Genomic DNA, 26859 nt, shown 5'->3' with positions numbered 1-26859 from the left:
CGAGTGAAATGAGTTCTAATAGGGATTTGATAAAATGGTATTGCACAGTGCTAGAGTGATACAGAGTTAAAAGTAAGTTATGTTGAGTTATATTACATGTTAGGCAAAATGTTCTAGACCAGCTCTTCTCAACTCCAATCCTAATTGCCATCAGTAAGGCATGTTTTTCAGGATTTCTTTTAATCATATACAGGTCAGTTAATAAATCTTTCTTGGTAAGATTTTCTCTATTATTTCTGCTTGCAAATACTGAAAACAAGACCTGTTGGTGGTACTTTGGGGATTGGAGTTGAGAACCCGTTTTCTAGACCACTAGGAAAGCCATGACCATAAAAACCATGGCTACAAAAGACTAAATTTAAATGTCAAATTATTTTGGGCTATATTCACCTTTTTTATGTTTAATTACTGATCCACTGTGTTTTCTAGGCGCTCTGTAGGAGAGCCAGGCTGGTCACCTATCTCCCCGGGTTCTGCTCTCTTGTCAGAAGGGTGAGAGGAACACGAGCTTTTTCTGCTGCAGGATCTTCTGGCTCTGATGAACCTTACATAGCCTCTACACCCCCGGACATACGTAAGGGATCATGTTAAGAGCTTATGATGAATGGTAGGGCAGTGTAAAGAGTATTCCATAAGATGTCACTAGAGGTATACATTTCCTGTCCTCTGTCCCAAATAAGTTTTCTGTATCATGTAGCTAACAAGTCACTATAACGATTAGAAATCCACCGCTATATACTCACTAATAACACATTGTATAGGAAGATGGTGACAGATAAGGTATGTCTCTTTTAGCTTAGACAGACAGACCAGGGCCGTAACTAGGGGTGTGCGACTGTTGCTGTTGCAGGGAGTGCAGCACTCTGTGCACGGCACAGTCGCTGCCCCACGTCTCATGGTTCTGGCTAGCAGGGTCCCTGGAACAGCACCCTGCAGCGTCTTCTAGGCACTGCTGTGCTTTAGTCTGCTGGCTGGCCCTGCCACCTATGCAAAACGTCAGACACTCCATGCACTGCTGTGCATCCTTCTGCTGGCCGTCCCTGCCCTCTGTGCATGATGTCATGCGTGTTAAAGCCCTAATGCGGCTCTGGTACAGATCTTATGGATGTCCTTTTGCAGCATTTGCTGGATCTAGCGCAATGATATTTCTCTGACGTCCTAGTGGATGCTGGGAACTCCGTAAGGACCATGGGGAATAGCGGCTCCTCAGGAGACTGGGCACAAAAGTAAAGCTTTAGGACTACCTGGTGTACACTGGCTCCTCCCCCTATGACCCTCCTCCAAGCCTCAGTTAGATTTTTGTGCCCGGCCGAGAAGGGTGCACACTAGGGGCTCTCCTGAGCTTCTTAGTGAAAGTTTAGTTTTAGGTTTTTTATTTTCAGTGAGACCTGCTGGCAACAGGCTCACTGCATCGAGGGACTAAGGGGAGAAGAAGCGAACCTGCCTGCTTGCAGCCAGCTTGGGCTTCTTAGGCTACTGGACACCATTAGCTCCAGAGGGACCAAACACAGGCCCAGCCTCGGAGCTCGGTCCCGGAGCCGCGCCGCCGGCCCCCTTACAGAGCCAGAAGCAAGAAGAGGTCCGGAAAAATCGGCGGCAGAAGACATCAGTCTTCAACAAGGTAGCGCACAGCACTGCAGCTGTGCGCCATTGTTACTCAGGCACACTTCACACTTCGGTCACTGAGGGTGCAGGGCGCTAGGGGGGGGGCGCCCTGAGCAGCAATGTAAACACCTTGGCTGGCATAAATACACCACATATAACCCCCAGGGCTATATGGATGTATTTTAACCCCTGCCAGAACTCACCAAAAAGCGGGAGAAAAGGCCGCCGAGAAGGGGGCGGAGCCTATCTCCTCAGCACACGGGCGCCATTTTCCATCACAGCTCCTCTGGAAGGACGTCTCCCTGACTCTCCCCTGCAGTCCTGCACTACAGAAAAGGGTAAAAAAGAGAGGGGGGCACTAATTTGGCGCAGTTTTAATACTAACAGCAGCTATAAAGGGAAAAGCACATTTTCTAGTGGTATTCCTGTCTATATATAGCGCTCTGGTGTGTGCTGGCATACTCTCCCTCTGTCTCCCCAAAGGGCTAGTGGGGTCCTGTCCTCTATCAGAGCATTCCCTGTGTGTGTGCGGTGTGTCGGTACGATTGTGTCGACATGTTTGAGGAGGAAAATGAGATGGAGGCGGAGCAATTGCCTATTATAGAGTTGTCACCCCCTAGGGAGTCGACACCTGAGTGGATGAGCTTATGGAAGGAATTGCGTGACAGTGTCAGCTCTTTACGACAGACAGTTGACGACAAGAGACAGCCGGCTACTCAGCTTGTTCCTGTCCAGGGGTCTCAAACGCCATCAGGGGCTTTAAAACGCCCGTTACCTCAAATGGCAGACACAGACACGGATACTGACTCCAGTGTCGATGATGAGGAGACAAACGTGACTTCCACCAGGGCCACACGTTACATGATTGAAGCAATGAAAAATGTATTGCATATCTCTGATAATACAAGTACCACTAAAAAGGGTATTATGTTTGGTGAGAAAAAACTGCCTGTAGTTTTTCCTGTATCCGAGGAATTAAATGAAGTGTGTGATGAGGCGTGGGTTTCCCCCGATAAAAAACTGATAATTCCTAAAAGGTTATTGGCATCGTACCCTTTCCCGCCAGAGGATAGGGCACGTTGGGAAACACCCCCTAGGGTGGATAAAGCGCTCACACGCTTGTCTAAACAGGTAGCACTACCCTCTCCTGATACGGCCGCCCTAAAGGAACCTGCCGATAGAAAGCTGGAGAATATCCTAAAATGTATATACACTCACACGGGTGTTATACTGCGACCAGCAATCGCCTCAGCCTGGATGTGCAGTGCGGGCCTGGCGTGGTCGGATTCCCTGACTGAAAATATTGATACCCTAGATAGGGACAGTATATTACTGACTATAGAGCATTTGAAGGATGCATTTATATATATGCGTGATGCACAGAGGGATATTTGCCGACTGGCATCAAGAGTTAGCGCGCTGTCCATTTCTGCAAGAAGAGGTTTATGGACGCGGCAGTGGTCAGGTGATGCGGATTCTAAAAGGCACATGGAAGTATTGCCTTATAAGGGGGAGGAGTTATTTGGGGTAGGTCTATCAGACCTGGTAGCCACGGCAACTGCTGGAAAATCCACATTTCTCTAACGTCCTAAGTGGATGCTGGGGACTCCGTCAGGACCATGGGGATTAGCGGCTCCGCAGGAGACAGGGCACAAAAGTAAAAGCTTTAGGATCAGGTGGTGTGCACTGGCTCCTCCCCCCGTGACCCTCCTCCAAGCCTCAGTTAGATTTTTGTGCCTGGCCGAGAAGGGTGCAATCTAGGTGGCTCTCCTAAAGAGCTGCTTAGAGTAAAAGTTTGTTAGGTTTTTTATTTTCAGTGAGTCCTGCTGGCAACAGGCTCACTGCTACGAGGGACTTAGGGGAGAGAAGGGAACTCACCTGCGTGCAGGATGGATTGGCTTCTTAGGCTACTGGACACCATTAGCTCCAGAGGGAGTCGGAACACAGGTCTCACCCTGGGGTTCGTCCCGGAGCCGCGCCGCCGACCCCCTTGCAGATGCCGAAAAGTGAAGAGGTCCAGAAACGGCGGCAGAAGACTTTTCAGTCTTCATAAGGTAGCGCACTGCAGCTGTGCGCCATTGTTGTCAGCACACTTCATAGCAGCGGTCACTGAGGGTGCAGGGCGCTGGGGGGGGCGCCCTGGGCAGCAATGATAGTACCTTATTCTGGCTAAAAATACATCACATATAGCCCCTGGGGGCTATATGGATGTATTTAACCCCTGCCAGGTCTCAGAAAAACGGGAGAAGAAGCCCGCCGAAAAGGGGGCGGGGCCTATTCTCCTCGGCACACAGCGCCATTTTCCCTCACATAAATGCTGGTGGGAAGGCTCCCAGGCTCTCCCCTGCACTGCACTACAGAAACAGGGTTAAAACAGAGAGGGGGGGGCACTTATTTGGCGATATGTATATATATATTAAAATGCTATAAGGGAAAAACACTTATATAAAGGTTGTCCCTGTATAATTATAGCGTTTTTGGTGTGTGCTGGCAAACTCTCCCTCTGTCTCCCCAAAGGGCTAGTGGGGTCCTGTCCTCTATCAGAGCATTCCCTGTGTGTGTGCTGTGTGTCGGTACGTGTGTGTCGACATGTATGAGGACGATGTTGGTGAGGAGGCGGAGCAATTGCCTGAAATGGTGATGTCACTCTCTAGGGAGTCGACACCGGAATGGATGGCTTATTTAAGGAATTACGTGATAATGTCAACACGCTGCAAGGTCGGTTGACGACATGAGACGGCCGGCAAACAAATTAGTACCTGTCCAGGCGTCTCAAACACCGTCAGGGGCTGTAAAACGCTCATTTACCTCAGTCGGTCGACACAGACATGGACACTGACTCCAGTGTCGACGGTGAAGAAACAAACGTATTTCTCTATCGTCCTTGTGGATGCTGGGGTTCCTGAAAGGACCATGGGGGAATAGCGGCTCCGCAGGAGACAGGGCACAAAAAGTAAAGCTTTCCGATCAGGTGGTGTGCACTGGCTCCTCCCCCTATGACCCTCCTCCAGACTCCAGTTAGATTTTTGTGCCCGGCCGAGAAGGGTGCAATCTAGGTGGCTCTCCTAAAGAGCTGCTTAGAAAAGTTTAGCTTAGGTTTTTTATTTTACAGTGAGTCCTGCTGGCAACAGGATCACTGCAACGAGGGACTTAGGGGAGAAGAAGTGAACTCACCTGCGTGCAGGATGGATTGGCTTCTTGGCTACTGGACATCAGCTCCAGAGGGACGATCACAGGTACAGCCTGGATGGTCACCGGAGCCGCGCCGCCGGCCCCCTTGCAGATGCTGAAGTAAGAAGAGGTCCAGAATCGGCGGCTGAAGACTCCTGCAGTCTTCTAAAGGTAGCGCACAGCACTGCAGCTGTGCGCCATTTTCCTCTCAGCACACTTCACACGGCAGTCACTGAGGGTGCAGGGCGCTGGGAGGGGGGCGCCCTGGGAGGCAAATGAAAACCTTTTTTGGCGAAAAATACCTCACATATAGCCCCCAGAGGCTATATGGAGATATTTAACCCCTGCCAAGATTCACTAAATAGCGGGAGACGAGGCCGCCGAAAAAGGGGCGGGGCCTATCTCCTCAGCACACAGCGCCATTTTCTCTCACAGAAAGCCTGGAGAGAAGGCTCCCAGGCTCTCCCCTGCACTGCACTACAGAAACAGGGTTAAAACAGAGAGGGGGGGCACTGATTTTGGCGATATTGAGATATATATAAAGATGCTATAAGGGAAAACACTTATATAAGGTTGTCCCTATATAATTATAGCGTTTTGGTGTGTGCTGGCAAACTCTCCCTCTGTCTCCCCAAAGGGCTAGTGTGGGTCCTGTCCTCTGTCAGAGCATTCCCGGTGTGTGTGCTGTGTGTCGGTACGTGTGTGTCGACATGTATGAGGACGATGTTGGTGAGGAGGCGGAGAAATTGCCTGTAATGGTGATGTCACTCTCTAGGGAGTCGACACCGGAATGGATGGCTTATTTAGGGAATTACGTGAGAATGTCAACACGCTGCAAGTCGGTTGACGACGTGAGACGGCCGACAAACTATTAGTACCGGTCCAGGCGTCTCAGAAACACCGTCAGGGGCGTTAAAAACGCCCATTTACCTCAGTCGGTCGACACAGACACAGACACGGACACTGAATCCAGTGTCGACGGTGAATAAACAAACGTATTTCTCATTAGGGCCACACGTTAAGGGCAATGAAGGAGGTGTTGCATATTTCTGATACTACAAGTACCACAAAAAAGGGTATTATGTGGGAGTGAAAAAACTACCTGTAGTTTTTCCTGAATCAGATAAAATAAAATGAAGTGTGTGATGATGCGTGGGGTTACCCCGATAGCAAATATTGGCGTTATACCCTTTCCCGCCAGAAATTAGGGCGCGTTGGGAAACACCCCGTAGGGTGATAAGGCGCTCACACGCTTATCAAGTGGCGTTACCGTCTCCAGATACGGCCGCCCTCAAGGAGCCAGCTGATAGGAAGCTGGAAAGATATCCTAAAAAGTATATACACACATACGGTGGTTATACTGCGACCAGCGATCGCCATCAGCCTGGAGATGCAGTGCTGGGTTGGCTTGGTCGGATTCCCTGACTGAAAATATTTTATTCATATAGAGCATTTAATAGGATGCATTCTATATATATGTACGTGAGATGCACAGAGGGATATTTGCTCTCTGGCATCAAGATAAGTACGTTGTCCATATCACCCAGAAGATGTCATGGACACGACAGTGGTCAGGTGATACAGATCCCATACGGCACATGGAAGTATTGCCGTATAAAGGGAAGGAGTTAGTTGGGGTCGGTCCATCGGACCTGGGGACCACGGCAACAGCTGGGAAATCCAACCTTTTTACCCCAAGTTACATCTCAGCTGAAAAAGACACCGTCTTTTCAGCCTCAATCCTTCCTTTCCCATGAGGGCATGCAGGCAAAAGGCCAGTCATATCTGCCCAGACATAGAGGTAAGGGAAGTAGACTGCAGCAGGCAGCCCCTTCCCAGGAAAAGAAGCCCTCCACCGCGTCTGCCAAGTCCTCAGCATGACGCTGGGGCCATGCAAGCGGACTCAAGGTGGGGGGGGGTAGTCTCAAGAGTCTCAGCGCGCAGTGGGATCACTCGCAGGTTGACCCCTAGATAGTACAAGTATTATCCCAGGGGTACAGATTGGAGAGTCGAGACATCTTCTCCTCGCAGGTTTCTGAAGTCTGCTTTACCAACGGCTCCCTCCGACAGGGAGGCAGCATTGGAAACAATTCACAAGCTGTATATCCAGCAGGTGATAATCAAAGTACCCCTCCTACAACAAGGAAAAGGGTATTATTTTTCCACACTATATTGTGGTACTGACGCCAGACGGCTTGGTGAGACATAGTCTAAACTGAAATCTTTGAACACTTACATAAAAGGTTCAAATCGAGATGGAGTCACTCAGAGCAGTGATAGCGAACCGGAAAAAAGGGGACTATATGGTGTCCCTGGACATCAAGGATTACCTCCATGTCCAAATTTGCCCTTCTCAACAAGGGTACCTCTGGTTCGTGGTACAGAACTGTCAATATCAGTTTCAGACGATGCCGTTTGAATTATCCACGGCACCCCGGGCCTTTTACCAAGGTAATGGCCGAAAAGATGTTTCTTCAAAGAAAAAAGGCATCTAAATTATCCCTTACTTGGACGATATCCTGAAAAGGGCAAGTTCCAGAGAACAGTTGGAGGTCGGAAGAGCACTATCTAAAGTAGTTCTACGACAGCACGACTGGATTCTAAATATTCCAAGAATCGCAGCTGTTTTCCGACGATACGTCTGCTGTTCCTAGGAATGATTCTGGGCATAGTCCAGAAAAAGGTGTTCCTCCGGGAGGAAAAAGCCAAGGAGTTATTCGACCTAGTCAGAAACCTCCTAAAACCAGGCCAAGTATCAGTGCATCAATGCACAGGAGTCCTGGGAAAAATGGTGGCTTCTTACGAAGCGATTCCATTCGGCAGATCTCAGGGGATTTGCTGGACGAATGGTCCGGATCGCATTTTCAGATGCATCAGCGGATAATCCTGTCTCCAAGGACAAGGGTGTCTCTTCTGTGGGGGCTGCAGAGTGCTCATCTTTTAGAGGGCAGCACACTCAGCATTCAGGACTGTGTTCTGGGGACCACGGATACCAGCCTGAGAGGCTGGGGAGTAGTCACACAAGGAAAAAATTTCCAAGGAAGTGTGGTCAAGTCTGGAGACTTCTCTCCACATGAATATACTGGAGCTAAGGGCAATTTACAATGCTCTGAGCCTAGGAAGACTCCTGCTTCAAAGTCAACCGGTGCTGATCCAGTAGGACATCATCATGGCGGTCGCCCACGTTATCAGACGGGGCGACACAAGAAGCAGGAGGGCAATGACAACAAGGATTCTTCGCTGGGCGGAAAATCATGTGATAACACTGTCAGCAGTGTTCATTCCGGGAGTGGGCAACTGGGAAGATTTTCTCAGCATAAATGAATTCCACCCGGAAAAGTGGAAACTTAATCTGGAAGTTTCCACATGATTGTAAACCGTTGGGAAAGACCAAAGGTGGTTATGATGGCGTCCCACCTGAAGCGCCAGGTCAAGAGACACTCAGGCAATAGCTGGGACGCTCTGGTAACACCGTCGGTGTACCAGTCGGTGTATGTGTTCCATCCTCTGCTTTTCATACCCAATGTATTGAAAATGATAGGAAGGAGAGGAGTAAGAACTATACTCGTGGCTCCGGTTTGGCCAAGAAGGACTTGGTTCCCGGAACTTCAAGAGATACTAAGAAGGGTCTTGATTCGGCAAGAACCGTGTCTGTTCCGGGACTTACCGCAGCTGCGTTGACGCCAAGGCGGGTGAACGCCGGATCCTAAGGGAAGGAGGCATTCCGGAAGAGGTCATCCCTACCCTGGTCAGAGCCAGGAAGGAGGTGACCGCACAACATTATCACCACTTAGGTGAAAATATGTGCCAGGGTGTGAGTCCAGGAAGGCTCCACGGAAGAATTTCAACTAGGTTAATTTCTACATTTCCTGCAAACAGGAGTGTCTATGGGTCTCAAATTGGGTCCATTAAGGTTCAAATTTCGGCCTGTTGATTTTCTTCCAGAAAGAAATTGGCTTCAGTTCCTGAAGTCCAGAAGTTGTTAAGGGAGTACTGCATATACAGCCCCTTTGATGTCTCCAGTGGCACTGGGCGATCTCAACGTAGTTTTGGGATTCCTAAAAAATCACATTGGTTTAAACAACTCAAATCTGTGGATTTGATATATCTCACATGGAAAATGACCATGCTGTTGGTCCTGGCCTCGGCCAGGCGAGTGTCAGAATTGGCGGCTTTATCTCACAAAGCCATATCTGATTGTCCATTCGGACAGAGCAAAGCTGCGGACTCGTCCCCAGTTTCTCCTTAAGGTGGTGTCAGCGTTTCACCTGAACCAGCTTATTGTGGTACCTGCGGCTACTAGGGACTTGGAGGACTCCAAGTTGCTGGATGTTATCAGGGCCCTGAAAATATAGTTTCCAGGTTGGCTGGAGTCAGGAAATCTGACTTGCTGTTTATCCTGTATGCACCCAACAATGCTGGGTGCTTCTGCTTCTAAGCAGTCGATTGCTCGTGGGATTGGTAGCACAATTCAACTTGCACATTCTGTGGCAGGCCTGCCACAGTCTAAATCTGTTAAGGCCCATTCCACAAGGAAGGTGGGCTCATCTTGGGCGGCTGCCCGAGGGGTCTCGGCATTACAACTTTGCCGAGCAGCTACGTGGTCGGGGGAGAACACGTTTGTAAAATTCTACAAATTTGATACCCTGGCAAAAGAGGACCTGGAGTTCTCTCATTCGGTGCTGCAGAGTCATCCGCACTCTCCCGCCCGTTTGGGAGCTTTGGTATAATCCCCATGGTCCTTTCAGGAACCCCAGCATCCACAAGGACGATAGAGAAAATAAGAATTTACTTACCGATAATTCTATTTCTCGGAGTCCGTAGTGGATGCTGGGCGCCCATCCCAAGTGCGGATTATCTGCAATACTTGTACATAGTTATTGCTAACTAAATCGGGTTATTGTTGTTGTGAGCCATCTTTTCAGAGGCTCCGCTGTTATCATACTGTTAACTGGGTTCAGATCACAGGTTGTACAGTGTGATTGGTGTGGCTGGTATGAGTCTTACCCGGGATTCAAAATTCCTCCCTTATTGTGTACGCTCGTCCGGGCACAGTACCTAACTGGAGTCTGGAGGAGGGTCATAGGGGGAGGAGCCAGTGCACACCACCTGATCGGAAAGCTTTACTTTTTGTGCCCTGTCTCCTGCGGAGCCGCTATTCCCCCATGGTCCTTTCAGGAACCCCAGCATCCACTACGGACTCCGAGAAATAGAATTATCGGTAAGTAAATTCTTATTTTTCCTTTAGGGCCACACGTTACATGTTAAGGGCAATGAAGGAGGTGTTACATATTTCTGATACTACAAGTACCACAAGAAGGGTATTATGTGGGGTGTGAAAAAACTACCTGTAGTTTTTCCTGAATCAGATAAATTAAATGAAGTGTGTGATGATGCGTGGGTTTCCCCCGATAGAAAATTATTGGCGGTATACCCTTTCCCGCCAGAAGTTAGGGCGCGTTGGGAAACACCCTTTAGGGTGGATAAGGCGCTCACACGCTTATCAAAACAAGTGGCGGTACCGTCTCCAGATAGGGCCGCCCTCAAGGAGCCAGCTGAGAGGCTGGAAAATATCCTAAAAAGGTATATACACACATACTGGTGTTATACTGCGACCAGCGATCGCCTCAGCCTGGATGTGCAGCGCTGGGGTGGCTTGGTCGGATTCCCTGACTGAAAATATTGATACCCTTGACAGGGACAGTATTTTATTGACTATAGAGCATTTAAAGGATGCATTTCTATATATGCGAGATGCAAAGAGGGATATTTGCACTCTGGCATCAAGAGTAAGTGCGATGTCCATATCTGCCAGAAGATGTTTATGGACACCACAGTGGTCAGGTGATGCAGATTCCAAACGGCACATGGAAGTATTGCCGTATAAAGGGGAGGAGTTATTTGGGGTCGGTCCATCGGACCTGGTGGCCTCGGCAACAGCTGGAAAATCCACCTTTTTTACCCTAAATCACATCTCGGCAGAAAAAGACACCGTCTTTTCAGCCTCAGTCCTTTCGTCCCCATAAGGGCAAGCGGGCAAAAGGCCAGTCATATCTGCCCAGGGATAGAGGAAAGGGAAGAAGACTGCAGCAGGCAGCCCATTCCCAGGAACAGAAGCCCTCCACAGCTTCTGCCAAGTCCTCAGCATGACGCTGGGGCCGTACAAGCGGACTCAAGTGCGGTGGGGGGTCGTCTCAAGAGTTTCAGCGCGTAGTGGGCTCACTCGCAAGTGGACCCCTGGATCCTACAAGTAGTATCCCAGGGGTACAGACTGGAGATTCGAGACGTCTCCCCCTCGCAGGCTCCTGATGTCTGCTTTACCAACGTCTTCCTCCGACAGGGAGGCAGTATTGGAAACAATTCACAAGCTGTATTCCCAGCAGGTGATAATCAAAGTACTCCTCCTACAACAAGGAAAGGGGTATTATTCCACACTATATTGTGGTACTGAAGCCAGACGGCTCGTGAGACCTATTCTAAATGGGAAATCTTTGAACACTTACATACAAAGGTTCAAATCAAGATGGAGTCACTCAGAGCAGTGATAGCGAACTAGGAAGAAGGGGACTATATGGTGTCCCTGGACATCAAGGATGCTTACCTCCATGTCCCAAATTGCCCTTCTCACCAAGGGTACCTCAGGTTCGTGGTACGGAACTGTCACTATCAGTTTCAGACACTGCCGTTTGGATTGTCCACGGCACCCCGGGTCTTTACCAAAGTAATGGCCAAAATGATGATTCTTCTTCAAAGAAAAGGCGTCTTAATTATCCCTTACTTGGACGATCTCCTGATAAGGGCAAGGTCCAGAGAACAGTTGGAAGTCGGAGTAGCACTATCTCAAGTAGTTCTACGACAGCACGGGTGGATTCTAAATATCCAAAATCACAGCCGTTTCCGACGACACGTCTGCTGTTCCTAGGGATGGTTCTGGACACAGTCCAGAAAAAGGTGTTTCTCCCGGAGGAGAAAGCCAGGGAGTTATCCGAGCTAGTCAGGAACCTCCTAAAACCAGGAAAAGTGTCAGTGCATCATTGCACAAGGGTCCTGGGAAAAATGGTGGCTTATTACGAAGCGATTCCATTCGGCAGATTCCACGCAAGAACTTTTCAGTGGGATCTGCTGGACAAATGGTCCGGATCGCATTTTCAGATGCATCAGCGGATAACCCTATCTCCAAGGACAAGGCTGTCTCTCCTGTGGTGGTTACAGAGTGCTCATCTTCTAGAGGGCCGCAGATTCGGCATTCAGGATTGGATGCTGGTGACCACGGAGGCCAGCCTGAGAGGCTGGGGAGCAGTCACACAGGGAAAAAATTTCCAGGGAGTGTGATCAAGTCTGGAGATTTTTCTCCACATAAATATACTGGAGCTAAGGGCAATTTACAATGCTCTAAGCTTAGCAAGACCTCTGCTTCAAGGTCAGCCGGTATTGATCCAGTGGGACAACATCACGGCAGTCGCCCACGTAAACAGACAGGGCGGCACAAGAAGCAGGAGGGCAATGGCAGAAACTGCAAGGATTTTTCGCTGGGCGGAAAATCATGTGATAGCACTGTCAGCAGTGTTCATTCCGGGAGTGGACAACTGGGATGCAGACTTCCTCAGCAGGCACAACCTCCACCCGGGAGAGTGGGGACTTCATCGGGAAGTCTTCCACATGATTGTGAACCGTTGGAAAAGACCAAAGGTGGACATGATGGCGTCCCGCCTGAACAAAAAACTGGACAAGTATTGCGCCAGGTCAAAAGACCCTCAGGCAATAGCTGTGGACGTTTCTGGTAACACCATGGGTGTACCAGTCGGTGTATGTCTTCCCTCCTCTGCTTCTCATACCCAAGGTATTGAGAATTATAAGACGTAGAGGAGTAAGAACTATACTCGTGGCTCCGGATTGGCCAAGAAGGACTTGGTACCCGGAACTTCAAGAGATGCTCACAGAGGACTCATGGCCTCTGCCGCTAAGAAGGGACTTGCTTCAGCAAGTACCATGTCTGTTCCAAGACTTACCGCTGCTGCGTTTGACGGCATGGCGTTTGAACGCCGGATCCTAAGGGAAAAAGGCATTCCGGAAGAGGTCATTCCTACCCTGGTCAAAGCCAGGAAGGAGGTGACCGCACAACATTATCACCACATGTGGCGAAAATATGTTGCGTGGTGTGAGGCCAGGAAGGCCCCATGAAGAAATTTCAACTCGGTCGTTTCCTGCATTTCCTGCAAACAGGAGTGTCTATGGGCCTCAAATTGGGGTCCATTAAGGTTCAAATTTCGGCCCTGAGATTTTCTTCCAGAAAGAATTGGCTTCAGTTCCTGAAGTCCAGAAGTTTGTCAAGGGAGTACTGCATATACAACCCCCTTTTGTGCCTCCAGTGGCACTGTGGGATCTCAACGTAGTTCTGGGATTCCTAAAATCACATTGGTTTAAACCGCTCAAATCTGTGGATTTGAAATATCTCACAGGGAAAGTGACCATGCTGTTGGCCCTGGCCTCGGCCAGGCGAGTGTCAGAATTGGCGGCGTTTGTCTCAAAAAAGCCCATATCTGATTGTCCATTCGGACAGGGCAGAGCTGCGGACTCATCCCCAGTTTCTCCCTAAGGTGGTGTCAGTGTTTCACCTGAACCAGCTTATTGTGGTACCTGCGGCTACTAGGGACTTGGAGGACTCCAAGTTGCTAGATGTTGTCAGGGCCCTGAAAATATAGTTTCCAGGACGGCTGGAGTCAGGAAAACTGACTTGCTGTTATCCTGTATGCACCCAACAAACTGGGTGCTCTTGCTTCTAAGCAGACGATTGCTAGTTGGATGTGTAGTACAATTCAGCTTGCACATTCTGTGGCAGGCCTGCCACAGCCAAAATATGTAAATGCCCATTCCACAAGGAAGGTGGGCTCATCTTGGGCGGCTGCCCGAGGGGTCTCGGCTTTACAACTTTGCCGAGCTGATACTTGGTCAGGGGCACACCCTGACTGAGGAGGACTTGGAGTTCTCTCATTCGGTGCTGCAGAGTCATCCGCACTCTCCCGCCCGTTTGGGAGCTTTGGTATAATCCCCATGGTCCTGACGGAGTCCCCAGCATCCACTTAGGACGTTAGAGAAAATAAGAATTTACTTACCGATAATTCTATTTCTCGTAGTCCGTAGTGGATGCTGGGCGCCCATCCCAAGTGCGGATTGTCTGCAATATTTGTACATAGTTATTGTTACAAAAATCGGGTTATTATTGTTGTGAGCCATCTTTTCAGAGGCTCCGCTGTTATCATGCTGTTAACTGGGTTCAGATCACAGGTTGTACAGTGTGATTGGTGTGGCTGGTATGAGTCTTACCCGGGATTCAAAATCCTTCCTTATTGTGTACGCTCGTCCGGGCACAGTATCCTAACGGAGGCTTGGAGGAGGGTCATGGGGGGAGGAGCCAGTGCACACCACCTGATCCTAAAGCTTTTACTTTTGTGCCCTGTCTCCTGCGGAGCCGCTAATCCCCATGGTCCTGACGGAGTCCCCAGCATCCACTACGGACTACGAGAAATAGAATTATCGGTAAGTAAATTCTTATTTTCTCTAACGTCCTAGTGGATGCTGGGGACTCCGAAAGGACCATGGGGAATAGCGGCTCCGCAGGAGACTGGGCACAAAAGTAAAAAGCTTTAGGACTACCTGGTGTGCACTGGCTCCTCCCCCTATGACCCTCCTCCAAGCCTCAGTTAGATTTTTGTGCCCGAACGAGACGGGTGCAGGCTAAGGGGCTCTCCTGAGCTGCTTAGTGTAAAAGTTTAAAGTAGGTTTTTTATTTTCAGTGAGACCTGCTGGCAACAGGCTCACTGCACCGAGGGACTAAGGGGAGAAGAAGCGAACTTACCTGCGTGCAGAGTGGATTGGGCTTCTTAGGCTACTGGACATTAGCTCCAGAGGGACGATCACAGGCCCAGCCATGGATGGGTCCCGGAGCCGCGCCGCCGGCCCCCTTACAGAGCCAGAAGAGTGAAGAGGTCCGGAAAATCGGCGGCAGAAGACGTCCTGTCTTCAATAAGGTAGCGCACAGCACCGCAGCTGTGCGCCATTGCTCTCAGCACACTTCACACTCCGGTCACTGAGGGTGCAGGGCGCTGGGGGGGGGCGCCCTGAGACGCAATAAAAAACCTTTGTTTGGCAAAAAATACATCACATATAGCTCCTGGGCTATATGGATGCATTTAACCCCTGACAATTTTTCCATTAAAAAGCGGGAGAAAGGCCGCCGTGAAGGGGGCGGAGCCTATCTCCTCAGCACACTGGCGCCATTTTTTCCTCACAGCTCCGTTGGAGGAAGGCTCCCTGACTCTCCCCTGCAGTCCTGCACTACAGAAACAGGGTAAAACAAGAGAGGGGGGGCACTAAATTGGCATATTAATATATACAGCAGCTATATTAGGGAAAAACACTTTTATATAAGGTTATCCCTGTATATATATATATATATAGCGCTCTGGTGTGTGCTGGCAAACTCTCCCTCTGTCTCCCCAAAGGGCTAGTGGGGTCCTGTCCTCTATCAGAGCATTCCCTGTGTGTGTACTGTGTGTCGGTACGCTGTGTCGACATGTATGAGGAGGAAAATGGTGTGGAGGCGGAGCAATTGCCTGTGTTAGTGATGTCACCCCCTAGGGAGTCGACACCTGACTGGATGGTCTTATGGAAAGAATTACGTGATAGTGTCGGCACTTTACAAAAGACTGTTGACGACATGAGACAGCCGGCAAATCAGTTAATACCTGTACAGGCGTCTCAAACACCGTCAGGGGCTATAAAACGCCCGTTACCTCAGGTCGATACAGACACTGACACGGACACTGACTCCAGTGTCGACGGTGAGGAAACAAACGTATTTTCCAGTAGGGCCACACGTTACATGATCACGGCAATGAAGGAGGTTTTGAACATTTCTGATACTACAAGTACCACAAAAAAGGGTATTATGTGGGGTGTGAAAAAACTACCTGTAGTTTTTCCTGAATCAGATGAATTAAATGAGGTGTGTGATGAAGCGTGGGTTTCCCCCGATAAAAAAACTGCTAATTTCTAAAAAATTATTGGCATTATACCCTTTCCCGCCAGAGGTTAGGGCGCGTTGGGAAACACCCCCTAGAGTGGATAAGGCGCTCACACGCTTATCAAAACAAGTGGCGTTACCGTCTCCTGATACGGCCGCCCTCAAGGAACCAGCTGATAGGAAGCTGGAAAATATCCTAAAAAGTATATACACACGTACTGGTGTTATACTGCGACCAGCAATCGCCTCAGCCTGGATGTGCAGTGCTGGGGTGGCTTGGTCGGATTCCCTGACTGAAAATATTGATACCCTGGACAGGGACAATATATTACTGACTATAGAGCATTTAAAGGATGCATTTCTATATATGCGTGATGCACAGAGGGATATTTGCACTCTGGCATCAAGAGTAAGTGCGATGTCCATTTCTGCCAGAAGAGGGTTATGGACGCGACAGTGGTCAGGTGATGCGGATTCCAAACGGCATATGGAAGTATTGCCGTATAAAGGGGAGGAGTTTTTTGGGGTCGGTCTATCGGACCTGGTGGCCACGGCAACAGCTGGGAAATCCACCTTTTTACCCCAAGTCACCTCACAGCAGAAAAAGATACCGTCTTTTCAGGCTCAGTCCTTTCGTCCCCATAAGGGTAAGCGGGCAAAAGGCCACTCATATCTGCCCCGGGGCAGAGGAAGGGGAAAAAGACTGCAGCAGACAGCCTCTTCCCACGAACAGAATCCCTCCCCCGCTTCTGCCAAGTCCTCAGCATGACGCTGGGGCCTTACAAGCGGACTCAGGCACGGTGGGGGCCCGTCTCAAGAATTTCAGCGCGCAGTGGGCTCACTCGCAAGTGGACCCCTGGATCCTGCAGGTAGTATCTCAGGGGTACAAATTGGAGTTCGAGACGTCTCCCCCTCGCCGGTTCCTGAAGTCTGCTTTACCAACGTCTCCCCCCGACAGGGAGGCGGTATTGGAAGCCATTCACAAGCTGTATTCCCAGCAAGTGATAATCAGGGTACCCCTCCTACAACAGGGAAAGGGGTATTATTCCACGCTGTTTGTGGTACCGAAGCCGGACGGCTCGGTGAAACCCATTTTAAATCTGAAATCCTTGAACACTTACATAAAAAGGTTCAAGTTCAAGATGGAGTCACTCAGAGCAGTGATAGCGAACCTGGAAGAAGGGGACTATATGGTGTCTCTGGACATCAAGGATGCTTACCTCCATGTCCCAATTTGCCCTTCTCACCAAGGGTACCTCAGGTTTGTGGTACAGAACTGTCACTATCCGTTTCAGACGCTGCCGTTTGGATTGTCCACGGCACCCCGGGTCTTTACCAAGGTAATGGCCGAAATGATGATGATTCTTCGAAGAAAAGGCGTCTTAATTATCCCTTACTTGGACGATCTCCTGATAAGGGCAAGGTCCAGAGAACAGTTAGAGGTCGGAGTAGCACTATCTCAAGTAGTACTACGACAGCACGGATGGATTCTAAATATTCCAAAATCGCAGCTGATTCCGACGACACGTCTTCTATTCCTAGGAATGATTCTGGACACAGTACAGAAAAAGGTGTTTCTCCCGGAAGAGAAAGCCAGGGAGTTATCCGACCTAGTCAGGAACCTCCTAAGACCAGGCCAAGTGTCAGTACATCAATGCACAAGGGTCCTGGGAAAGATGGTGGCTTCTTACGAAGCGATTCCATTCGGCAGATTCCACGCAAGAACTTTTCAGTGGGATCTGCTGGAAAAATGGTCCAGATCGCATCTTCAAATGCATCAGCGGATAACCCTGTCTCAAAGGACAAGGGTGTCTCTCCTGTGGTGGTTACAGAGTGCTCATCTCCTAGAGGGCCGCAGATTCGGCATTCAGGATTGGGTCCTGGTGACCACGGATGCCAGCCTGAGGGGCTGGGAGCAGTCACACAGGGAAGAAATTTCCAGGGCTTGTGGTCAAGCATGGAAACGTCACTTCACATAAATATCCTGGAACTCAGGGCCATTTACAATGCCCTAAGTCAGGCAAGACCTCTGCTTCAGGGTCAGCCGGTGTTGATCCAGTCGGACAACATCACGGCAGTCGCCCACGTAAACAGACAGGGCGTCACGAGAAGCAGGAGGGCAATGACGGAAGTGGCAAGGATTCTTCGCTGGGCGGAAAATCATGTGATAGCACTGTCAGCAGTGTTCATTCCGGGAGTGGACAACTGGGAAGCAGACTTCCTCAGCAGACACGATCTCCACCCGGGAGAGTGGGGACTTCACCCAGAAGTCTTCCACATGATTGTGAACCGTTGGGAAAAACCAAAGGTGGACATGATGGCGTCCCGCCTCAACAAAAAACTGGACAGATATTGCGCCAGGTCAAGGGACCCTCAGGCAATAGCTGTGGACGCTCTGGTAACACCGTGGGTGTACCAGTCAGTGTATGTGTTCCCTCCTCTGCCTCTCATACCCAAGGTACTGAGAATCATAAGAAGGAGAGGAGTAAGGACTATACTCGTGGCTCCGGATTGGTCCAAGAAGGACTTGGTACCCGGAACTTCAAGAGATGCTCACAGAGCACCCGTGGCCTCTACCTCTAAGAAAGGACCTGCTCCAGCAGGGACCATGTCTGTTCCAAGACTTACCGCGGCTGCGTTTGACGGCATGGCGGTTGAACGCCGGATCCTGAAGGAAAAAGGCATTCCGGATGAAGTCATCCCTACCCTGATCAAAGCCAGGAAGGATGTGACCGTACAACATTATCACCGTATTTGGCGAAAATATGTTGCGTGGTGCGAGGCCAGGAAGGCCCCTACAGAGGAATTTCAACTGGGTCGATTCCTGCATTTCCTGCAAACAGGACTGTCTATGGGCCTAAAATTAGGGTCCATTAAGGTTCAAATTTCGGCCCTGTCAATATTCTTCCAAAAAGAACTAGCTTCTGTTCCTGAAGTTCAGACGTTTGTCAAGGGAGTACTGCATATACAGCCTCCTTTTGTGCCTCCAGTGGCACCTTGGGATCTCAATGTAGTTTTGGGGTTCCTAAAATCACATTGGTTTGAACCACTCACCACTGTGGACTTAAAATATCTCCCATGGAAAGTGGTAATGCTGTTAGCCCTGGCTTCAGCCAGGCGTGTTTCAGAATTGGCGGCTTTATCCTATAAAAGCCCTTACCTAATTTTTCATACGGACAGGGCAGAATTGAGGACTCGTCCTCAATTTCTCCCTAAGGTGGTTTCAGCATTTCACTTAAACCAGCCTATTGTGGTGCCTGCGGCTACTAGGGACTTGGAGGATTCCAAGTTACTGGACGTAGTCAGGGCCCTGAAAATATATGTTTCCAGGACGGCTGGAGTCAGAAAATCTGACTCGCTGTTTATCCTGTATGCACCCAACAAGCTGGGTGCTCCTGCTTCTAAGCAGACTATTGCTCGTTGGATTTGTAGTACAATTCAGCTTGCACATTCTGTGGCAGGCCTGCCACAGCCAAAATCTGTAAAAGCCCATTCCACAAGGAAAGTGGGCTCATCTTGGGCGGCTGCCCGAGGGGTCTCGGCTTTACAACTTTGCCGAGCAGCTACTTGGTCAGGGGCAAACACGTTTGCTAAATTCTACAAATTTGATACCCTGGCTGAGGAGGACCTGGAGTTCTCTCATTCGGTGCTGCAGAGTCATCCGCACTCTCCCGCCCGTTTGGGAGCTTTGGTATAATCCCCATGGTCCTTTCGGAGTCCCCAGCATCCACTAGGACGTTAGAGAAAATAAGAATTTACTTACCGATAATTCTATTTCTCATAGTCCATAGTGGATGCTGGGCGCCTATCCCAAGTGCGGATTGTCTGCATTACTTGTACATAGTTATTGGTACAAAAATCGGGTTATTGTTGTTGTGAGCCATCTTTTCAGAGGCTCCTTCTGTTATCATGCTGTTAACTGGGTTCAGATCACAAGTTGTATGGTGTGATTGGTGTGGCTGGTATGAGTCTTACCCGGGATTCAAAATCCTTCCTTATTGTGTACGCTCGTCCGGGCACAGTATCCTAACTGAGGCTTGGAGGAGGGTCATAGGGGGAGGAGCCAGTGCACACCAGGTAGTCCTAAAGCTTTTTACTTTTGTGCCCAGTCTCCTGCGGAGCCGCTATTCCCCATGGTCCTTTCGGAGTCCCCAGCATCCACTACGGACTATGAGAAATAGAATTATCGGTAAGTAAATTCTTATTTTTTACCCCAGGTAGCTTCTCAACCTAAGAAGACGCCGTATTATCAGGCGCAGTCCTTTCGGCCCCATAAGGGCAAGCGGGCAAAAGGCGCCTCATTTCTGCCCCGTGGCAGAGGGAGAGGAAAAAGGCTGCAACAAACGGCCAGTTCCCAGGAACAAAAGCCCTCTCCCGCCTCCGCAAAGTCCTCAGCATAACGCTGGGGCTTTACAAGCGGACTCAGGCACGGTGGGGGCCCGTCTCAAGAAGTTCAGTGCGCAGTGGGCCCACTCGCAAGTGGACCCCTGGATCCTTCAGGTGGTATCTCAGGGGTACAAATTGGAATTCGAGACGTATCCCCCTCGCCGTTTTCTAAGGTCTGCTTTACCGACGTCTCCCTCAGACAGGGAGGCAGTATTGGAAGCCATTCACAAGCTATATTCCCAGCAGGTGATAATCAAGGTACCCCTCCTACAACAGGGAAAGGGGTACTATTCCACACTATTTGTGGTACCGAAGCCGGACGGCTCGGTGAGACCAATTTTAAACCTAAAATCCTTGAACACTTACATACAAAGGTTCAAATTCAAGATGGAGTCACTCAGGGCAGTGATTGCAAACCTGGAAGAAGGGGACTATATGGTGTCTCTGGACATCAAAGATGCTTACCTACATGTCCCAATTTACCCTTCTCACCAAGGGTACCTCAGGTTTGTGGTACAGAACTGTCACTATCAGTTTCAGACGCTGCCGTTTGGATTGTCCACGGCACCCTGGGTCTTTACCAAGGTAATGGCCGAAATGATGATACTCCTTCGAAGGAAGGGAGTTTTAGTTATCCCTTACTTGGACGATCTCCTGATAAGGGCAAGATCCAGGGAACAGTTGGAAGTCGGAGTAGCACTATCTCAGATAGTGCTGCGCCAGCACGGTTGGATTCTCAATATTCCAAAATCGCTGCTGATCCCGACGACACGACTTCTATTCCTAGGGATGATCCTGGACACAGTCCAGAAAAAGGTGTTTCTCCCGGAGGAGAAAGCCAGGGAGTTATCCGAACTAGTCAGAAATCTCCTAAAACCAGGCCAAGTCTCAGTGCATCAATGCACAAGGGTCCTGGGAAAGATGGTGGCTTCTTACGAAGCAATCCCATTTGGCAGATTCCACGCAAGAACCTTCCAGTGGGATCTGCTAAACAAATGGTCCGGGTCGCATCTTCAGATGCATCAGCGGATAATCTTGTCACCAAGGACAAGGGTGTCTCTCCTGTGGTGGTTGCAGAGTGCTCATCTTCTAGAGGGCCGCAGATTCGGCATTCAGGACTGGGTCCTGGTGACCACGGATGCCAGCCTGAGAGGCTGGGGAGCAGTCACACAGGGAAGAAATTTCCAGGGCTTGTGGTCAAGCCTGGAGACATCACTTCACATAAATATCCTGGAGCTAAGGGCCATCTACAATGCTCTAAGCCTAGCAAGACCTCTGCTTCAAGGTCAGCCGGTGCTGATCCAGTCAGACAACATCACGGCAGTCGCCCACGTAAACAGACAGGGCGGCACAAGAAGCAGGAGGGCAATGGCAGAAGTTGCAAGGATTCTTCGCTGGGCGGAAAATCATGTGATAGCACTGTCAGCAGTGTTCATTCCGGGAGTGGACAACTGGGAAGCAGACTTCCTCAGCAGACACGACCTCCACCCGGGAGAGTGGGGACTTCACCCAGAAGTCTTCCACATGATTGTGAACCGTTGGGAAAAACCAAAGGTGGACATGATGGCGTCCCGCCTCAACAAAAAACTAGACAGGTATTGCGCCAGGTCAAGGGACCCTCAGGCAATAGCTGTGGACGCTCTGGTAACACCGTGGGTGTACCAGTCAGTGTATGTGTTCCCTCCTCTGCCTCTCATACCCAAGGTACTGAGAATCATAAGAAGGAGAGGAGTAAGGACTATACTCGTGGCTCCGAATTGGCCAAGAAGGACTTGGTACCCGGAACTTCAAGAGATGCTCACAGAGGACCCGTGGCCTCTACCTCTAAGAAAGGACCTGCTCCAGCAGGGACCCTGTCTGTTCCAAGACTTACCGCGGCTGCGTTTGACGGCATGGCGGTTGAACGCCGGATCCTGAAGGAAAAAGGCATTCCGGATGAAGTCATCCCTACCCTGATCAAAGCCAGGAAGGATGTAACCGTACAGCATTATCACCGTATTTGGCGTAAATATGTTGCGTGGTGCGAGGCCAGGAAGGCCCCTACAGAGGAATTTCAACTGGGTCGTTTCCTGCATTTCCTGCAAACAGGACTGTCTATGGGCCTAAAATTAGGGTCCATTAAGGTTCAAATTTTGGCCCTGTCGATTTTCTTCCAGAAAGAACTGGCTTCAGTTCCTGAAGTTCAGACGTTTGTCAAGGGGGTACTGCATATACAGCCTCCTTTTGTGCCTCCAGTGGCACCTTGGGATCTCAATGTAGTTTTGGGGTTCCTAAAATCACATTGGTTTGAACCACTCACCACTGTGGACTTAAAATATCTCCCATGGAAAGTGGTAATGCTGTTGGCCCTGGCTTCAGCCAGGCGTGTCTCAGAATTGGCGGCTTTATCCTATAAAAGCCCTTACCTAATTTTTCATACGGACAGGGCAGAATTGAGGACTCGTCCTCAATTTCTCCCTAAGGTGGTTTCAGCGTTTCACTTGAACCAGCCTATTGTGGTACCTGCGGCTACTAGGGACTTGGAGGACTCCAAGTTGCTGGACGTAGTCAGGGCCCTGAAAATATGTTTCCAGGACGGCTGGAGTCAGAAAATCAGACTCGCTGTTTATCCTGTATGCACCCAACAAGCTGGGTGCTCCTGCTTTTAAGCAGACTATTGCTCGTTGGATTTGTAGTACAATTCAGCTTGCACATTCTGTGGCAGGCCTGCCACAGCCAAAATCTGTAAAAGCCCATTCCACAAGGAAGGTGGGCTCATCTTGGGCGGCTGCCCGAGGGGTCTCGGCTTTACAACTTTGCCGAGCAGCTACTTGGTCAGGGGCAAACACGTTTGCTAAATTCTACAAATTTGATACCCTGGCTGAGGAGGACCTGGAGTTCTCTCATTCGGTGCTGCAGAGTCATCCGCACTCTCCCGCCCGTTTGGGAGCTTTGGTATAATCCCCATGGTCCTTACGGAGTTCCCAGCATCCACTAGGACGTCAGAGAAAATAAGAATTTACTTACCGATAATTCTATTTCTCGTAGTCCGTAGTGGATGCTGGGCGCCCATCCCAAGTGCGGATTGTCTGCAATACTTGTACATAGTTATTGTTATAAAAATCGGGTTATTATTGTTGTGAGCCATCTTTTCAGAGGCTCCTCTGTTATCATGCTGTTAACTGGGTTCAGATCACAGGTTGTACGGTGTGATTGGTGTGGCTGGTATGAGTCTTACCCGGGATTCAAAATCCTTCCTTATTGTGTACGCTCGTCCGGGCACAGTATCCTAACTGAGGCTTGGAGGAGGGTCATAGGGGGAGGAGCCAGTGCACACCAGGTAGTCCTAAAGCTTTACTTTTGTGCCCAGTCTCCTGCGGAGCCGCTATTCCCCATGGTCCTTACGGAGTTCCCAGCATCCACTACGGACTACGAGAAATAGAATTATCGGTAAGTAAATTCTTATTTTAATGTCAGAATTACTACATTAGTTACTCAGCTGTTACACTTTTATAAGTGGCATTAGTTTCATGTTTTAGTAAGTTTTAGTAAAATGCAACGCCATTTAATTAAACTATAGGTTGTGTTTTAAAAAAGGTATAATTTCTGTATAGTTGTGAAATTATAAATACAGTATGTAAAACCTTAACAGAGCTTTGTCAAGCAGAAACGTGAGATTTATTTTCCTTTCCAAAACGTATATTTGCTGTCTTACTGCTGTATTGCTAAACACCCCAGGAAACCACATCAGAAGGAGCTGCATGGCTTCTCCTGGCAAAAGAAAATGTGACCGTTGTTGGCTTCAATTAAATTAAATACTTTCTACTACAAATGTATGCAAATACTGAGGCAGATGCGCTTCCCACTGAGATGCCCACCATCTGCTGTGGTTATTTGAGCAGACCCTACGATTGCACAGAATGTCCGATGGTGTCTTTCGGCGCATTTCCTGGCACCACCACCCCTCTTCCCCCCCCCGACTAAGGCCACCTCCCAGGGACGCTTATCGTAATTGCATGGACCTTTGTATTATTCAGATATGCGTCTGTCGGTGGTAACCATTGGAAAGCATTCTTACTGTATCTGATACAGGCAAAGATTTAAGTCATCAGGTACTTACACACTATTTTCTAAATCCACGCTCAGGGCCAGTTTCGCAGTTTATTAGTTACAAAACATCCAATGGGATGCTACATCTAACCTGTTCTCCTGATGGTGGTTGTCCATTTGTGATGTTATCCTGTGATTTTGTTTGTGGGAGAGCCCCTAATATGTACTCTTCTCTCCCCAGTCCCCCGGACAGTTTGGCCAGATGAAATGATGGGTCCTTTTGGTCCTCTGGACCAGCGCTTTCAACTACCTGGTAATGTTGGCTTTGATGCCCATGTAAATGGAGTGAACACACAGGGGAAAATCCAGGCTCCTAAGAATTTACCGGACCTTCTATCTGAGCCAGCTGCCAGTGAAAGACACGAGTTTGTCATGGCACAGTTTGTTAATGAATTTCAGGTAACACTGCATACAAAACATACAAACGTGTTTCTGACCAGTGCATGACCAGCGGGTCATTTGCATGTCTATCTATCTATCTATCTATCTATCTATCTATCTATCTATCTATCTATCTATCTATCTATCTATCTATCTATCTATCATTAAGTATAGTATTCTTTTAAAGAAAAACACTGCCAGTGCTATCACCCCCTGCAATGGATGCAGCTCTGCATATGTACACCCTTGCAGATCTTTTTAGGGAATGTATCCACCTTCTGCAGCATGACCTTAGCTAACGAAATCCCCCGGTCAGCCCTGCATATAGGGCAGATGGAGGATGCCGCTGATGAAATGCGGGAGTGTGCATCGTCAGCGACATAGTGCATGCACACTAGATAATGTGCCTGATGTCTGTCCCATATGTCAGAATTTGGCAAATCTTTCAAAATACGTCTAGTGTGTATCCAGCTTAAGAATTGGGGGATTGTCAGTGGGGAGGGAAGGAAAGGTAATAACCAGTAGTCGTGCACGCAATCAAGAGGGTGAATGATATGATAGAGAAAGGGTTAAAACAGATGGGACCTTTGTTAGGTGAAGTCCGAAACACTCCTCTCCCTTTTTAAATTTTTTTTTTTTAACTGCCTGTATGTTTGTTTAAAACCACTACATCTTTTATATATGTCTCTAGCCATATTTGCACTAAGGCGGATACATTCCCTAAAAAGATCTGCAAAAGTGTACATATGCAGAGCTGCATCCATTGCAGGTTGTGTAAAGGTCAGCATTGTTGCTCATGCTGGCAGTTCACAAAAGGAATGCATTTACACCAATGTTTTAACTGTTTGTTTTACTTGTAAAATACAACTTGACTTCTAATACAAGAGAAACAACTCTCCATCTTGATATAATAAAAAAAATAAAAAATTGACCTACAAATTACCAAAAGAAGCACCAGAAAAACATTTATACATCTATCAAGGGGCCTAATTCAGAGTTGATGGCAGTAGCACATTTGTTAGCAAATGGGCAAAACCATGTGCACTGCAAGGGGGGTGGGGTTGGGGGGGCAGGGCAGATATACCATGTGCAGAGAGAGTTAGATTTGGGTGGGGTGTGTTCAAACTGAAATCTAAATTGCAGTGTAAAAATAAAGCAGCCAGTATTTACCCTGCACAGAAACTAAATAACCCACCCAAATCTCACTCCCTGCAAATGTTATATCTGCCACACCTGCAGTGCACATGGTTTTGCCCAACTGCTAACAAATTTTCTCTAACGTCCTAGTGGATGCTGGGGACTCCGAAGCTGCGATCAACTCTGAATTAGCCCCAATATCTGTTTATTTGCATCTGTTCCCGACTTCATGCAAATAATACAGCTTGGATAGGTGTATAAGCATGTCTGTGCAGGGCTGCATTTTACAAGCATGCCCTTACTGTACTCTGCCAGTGTTGGAACACCCCTGCGTACTGTTTGTGTTTTTATTTATTTTATTATTTACTAGCAATTTTTTATATAGCGCAGAATATTCCGTTGCGCTTTTACAATTAAAACAGTTATGGAACAAAACTGGGCAAAAACATACAGAGGTAGGAAGGCCCTGCTCGCAAGCTTACAATCTGTAGGGAAATAGGCATTGATACACAAGGATGGATGCTACCTATTACGTAATGGTCCACCCGATTGCTAGGTTCTTAATGGGTTGTATGATATGATCACCCAGCAATGTTGGAAGACAAAGTATGTGAGGTTATGTGGACTGTACAGAGAGGATGTAGTTAGATAGGGAAGCATTGAAGGTTATGTCGGTGGGTCTGGAATTTGATAGGCTTGTCTGAAGAGGCGAGTTTTCAGGGAACGTTTAAAGGTTTGGAGACTAGAGGAGAGTCTTAATGTGCGTGGGAGGGCATTCCACAGAGTGGGGGAAGCCCGGATAAAGTCCTGTAATTCTGAATGGGAACAAGTAATACATGTGGATGAGACACGCTGATCTTGTGGAGAGGTCTGGTAGGGAGATATTTTGAGATGAGTGAAGAGATGTATGATGGTGCAGTTTGGTTAATAGCCTTGTATGTAAGTAAAAGTATTTTATATTTAACACTGTAGAATACAGGTAACCAATGGAGGGACTGACAGAGAGGATCAGCAGACGAAGAATGTCTAGCGAGGAAGATTAGCCTCACTGCTGCATTTAAAATGGA

General features: G+C 48.7%; 1 protein-coding gene across 1 annotated transcript in view; it reads left to right on the top strand.

Moving 5' to 3' along the window:
* The window catches only part of MMADHC (metabolism of cobalamin associated D), a 209440-nt gene that overhangs the window by 39493 nt on the left and 143088 nt on the right, over window positions 1–26859 (top strand). The window contains exons 3-4 of the mRNA XM_063933753.1: window positions 430–574; window positions 24456–24673. Of these exons, the coding sequence (XP_063789823.1) occupies window positions 430–574; window positions 24456–24673 (363 nt within the window). The remainder of the gene's footprint in view (window positions 1–429; window positions 575–24455; window positions 24674–26859) is intronic.

Source organism: Pseudophryne corroboree, chromosome 7 (genome assembly GCF_028390025.1).
Source record: "Pseudophryne corroboree isolate aPseCor3 chromosome 7, aPseCor3.hap2, whole genome shotgun sequence".
Taxonomy (NCBI): Eukaryota; Metazoa; Chordata; class Amphibia; order Anura; family Myobatrachidae; genus Pseudophryne; species Pseudophryne corroboree.
Note: the sequence above shows the minus strand (reverse complement) of the source record. Positions and strands in the feature narration are given on the sequence as shown.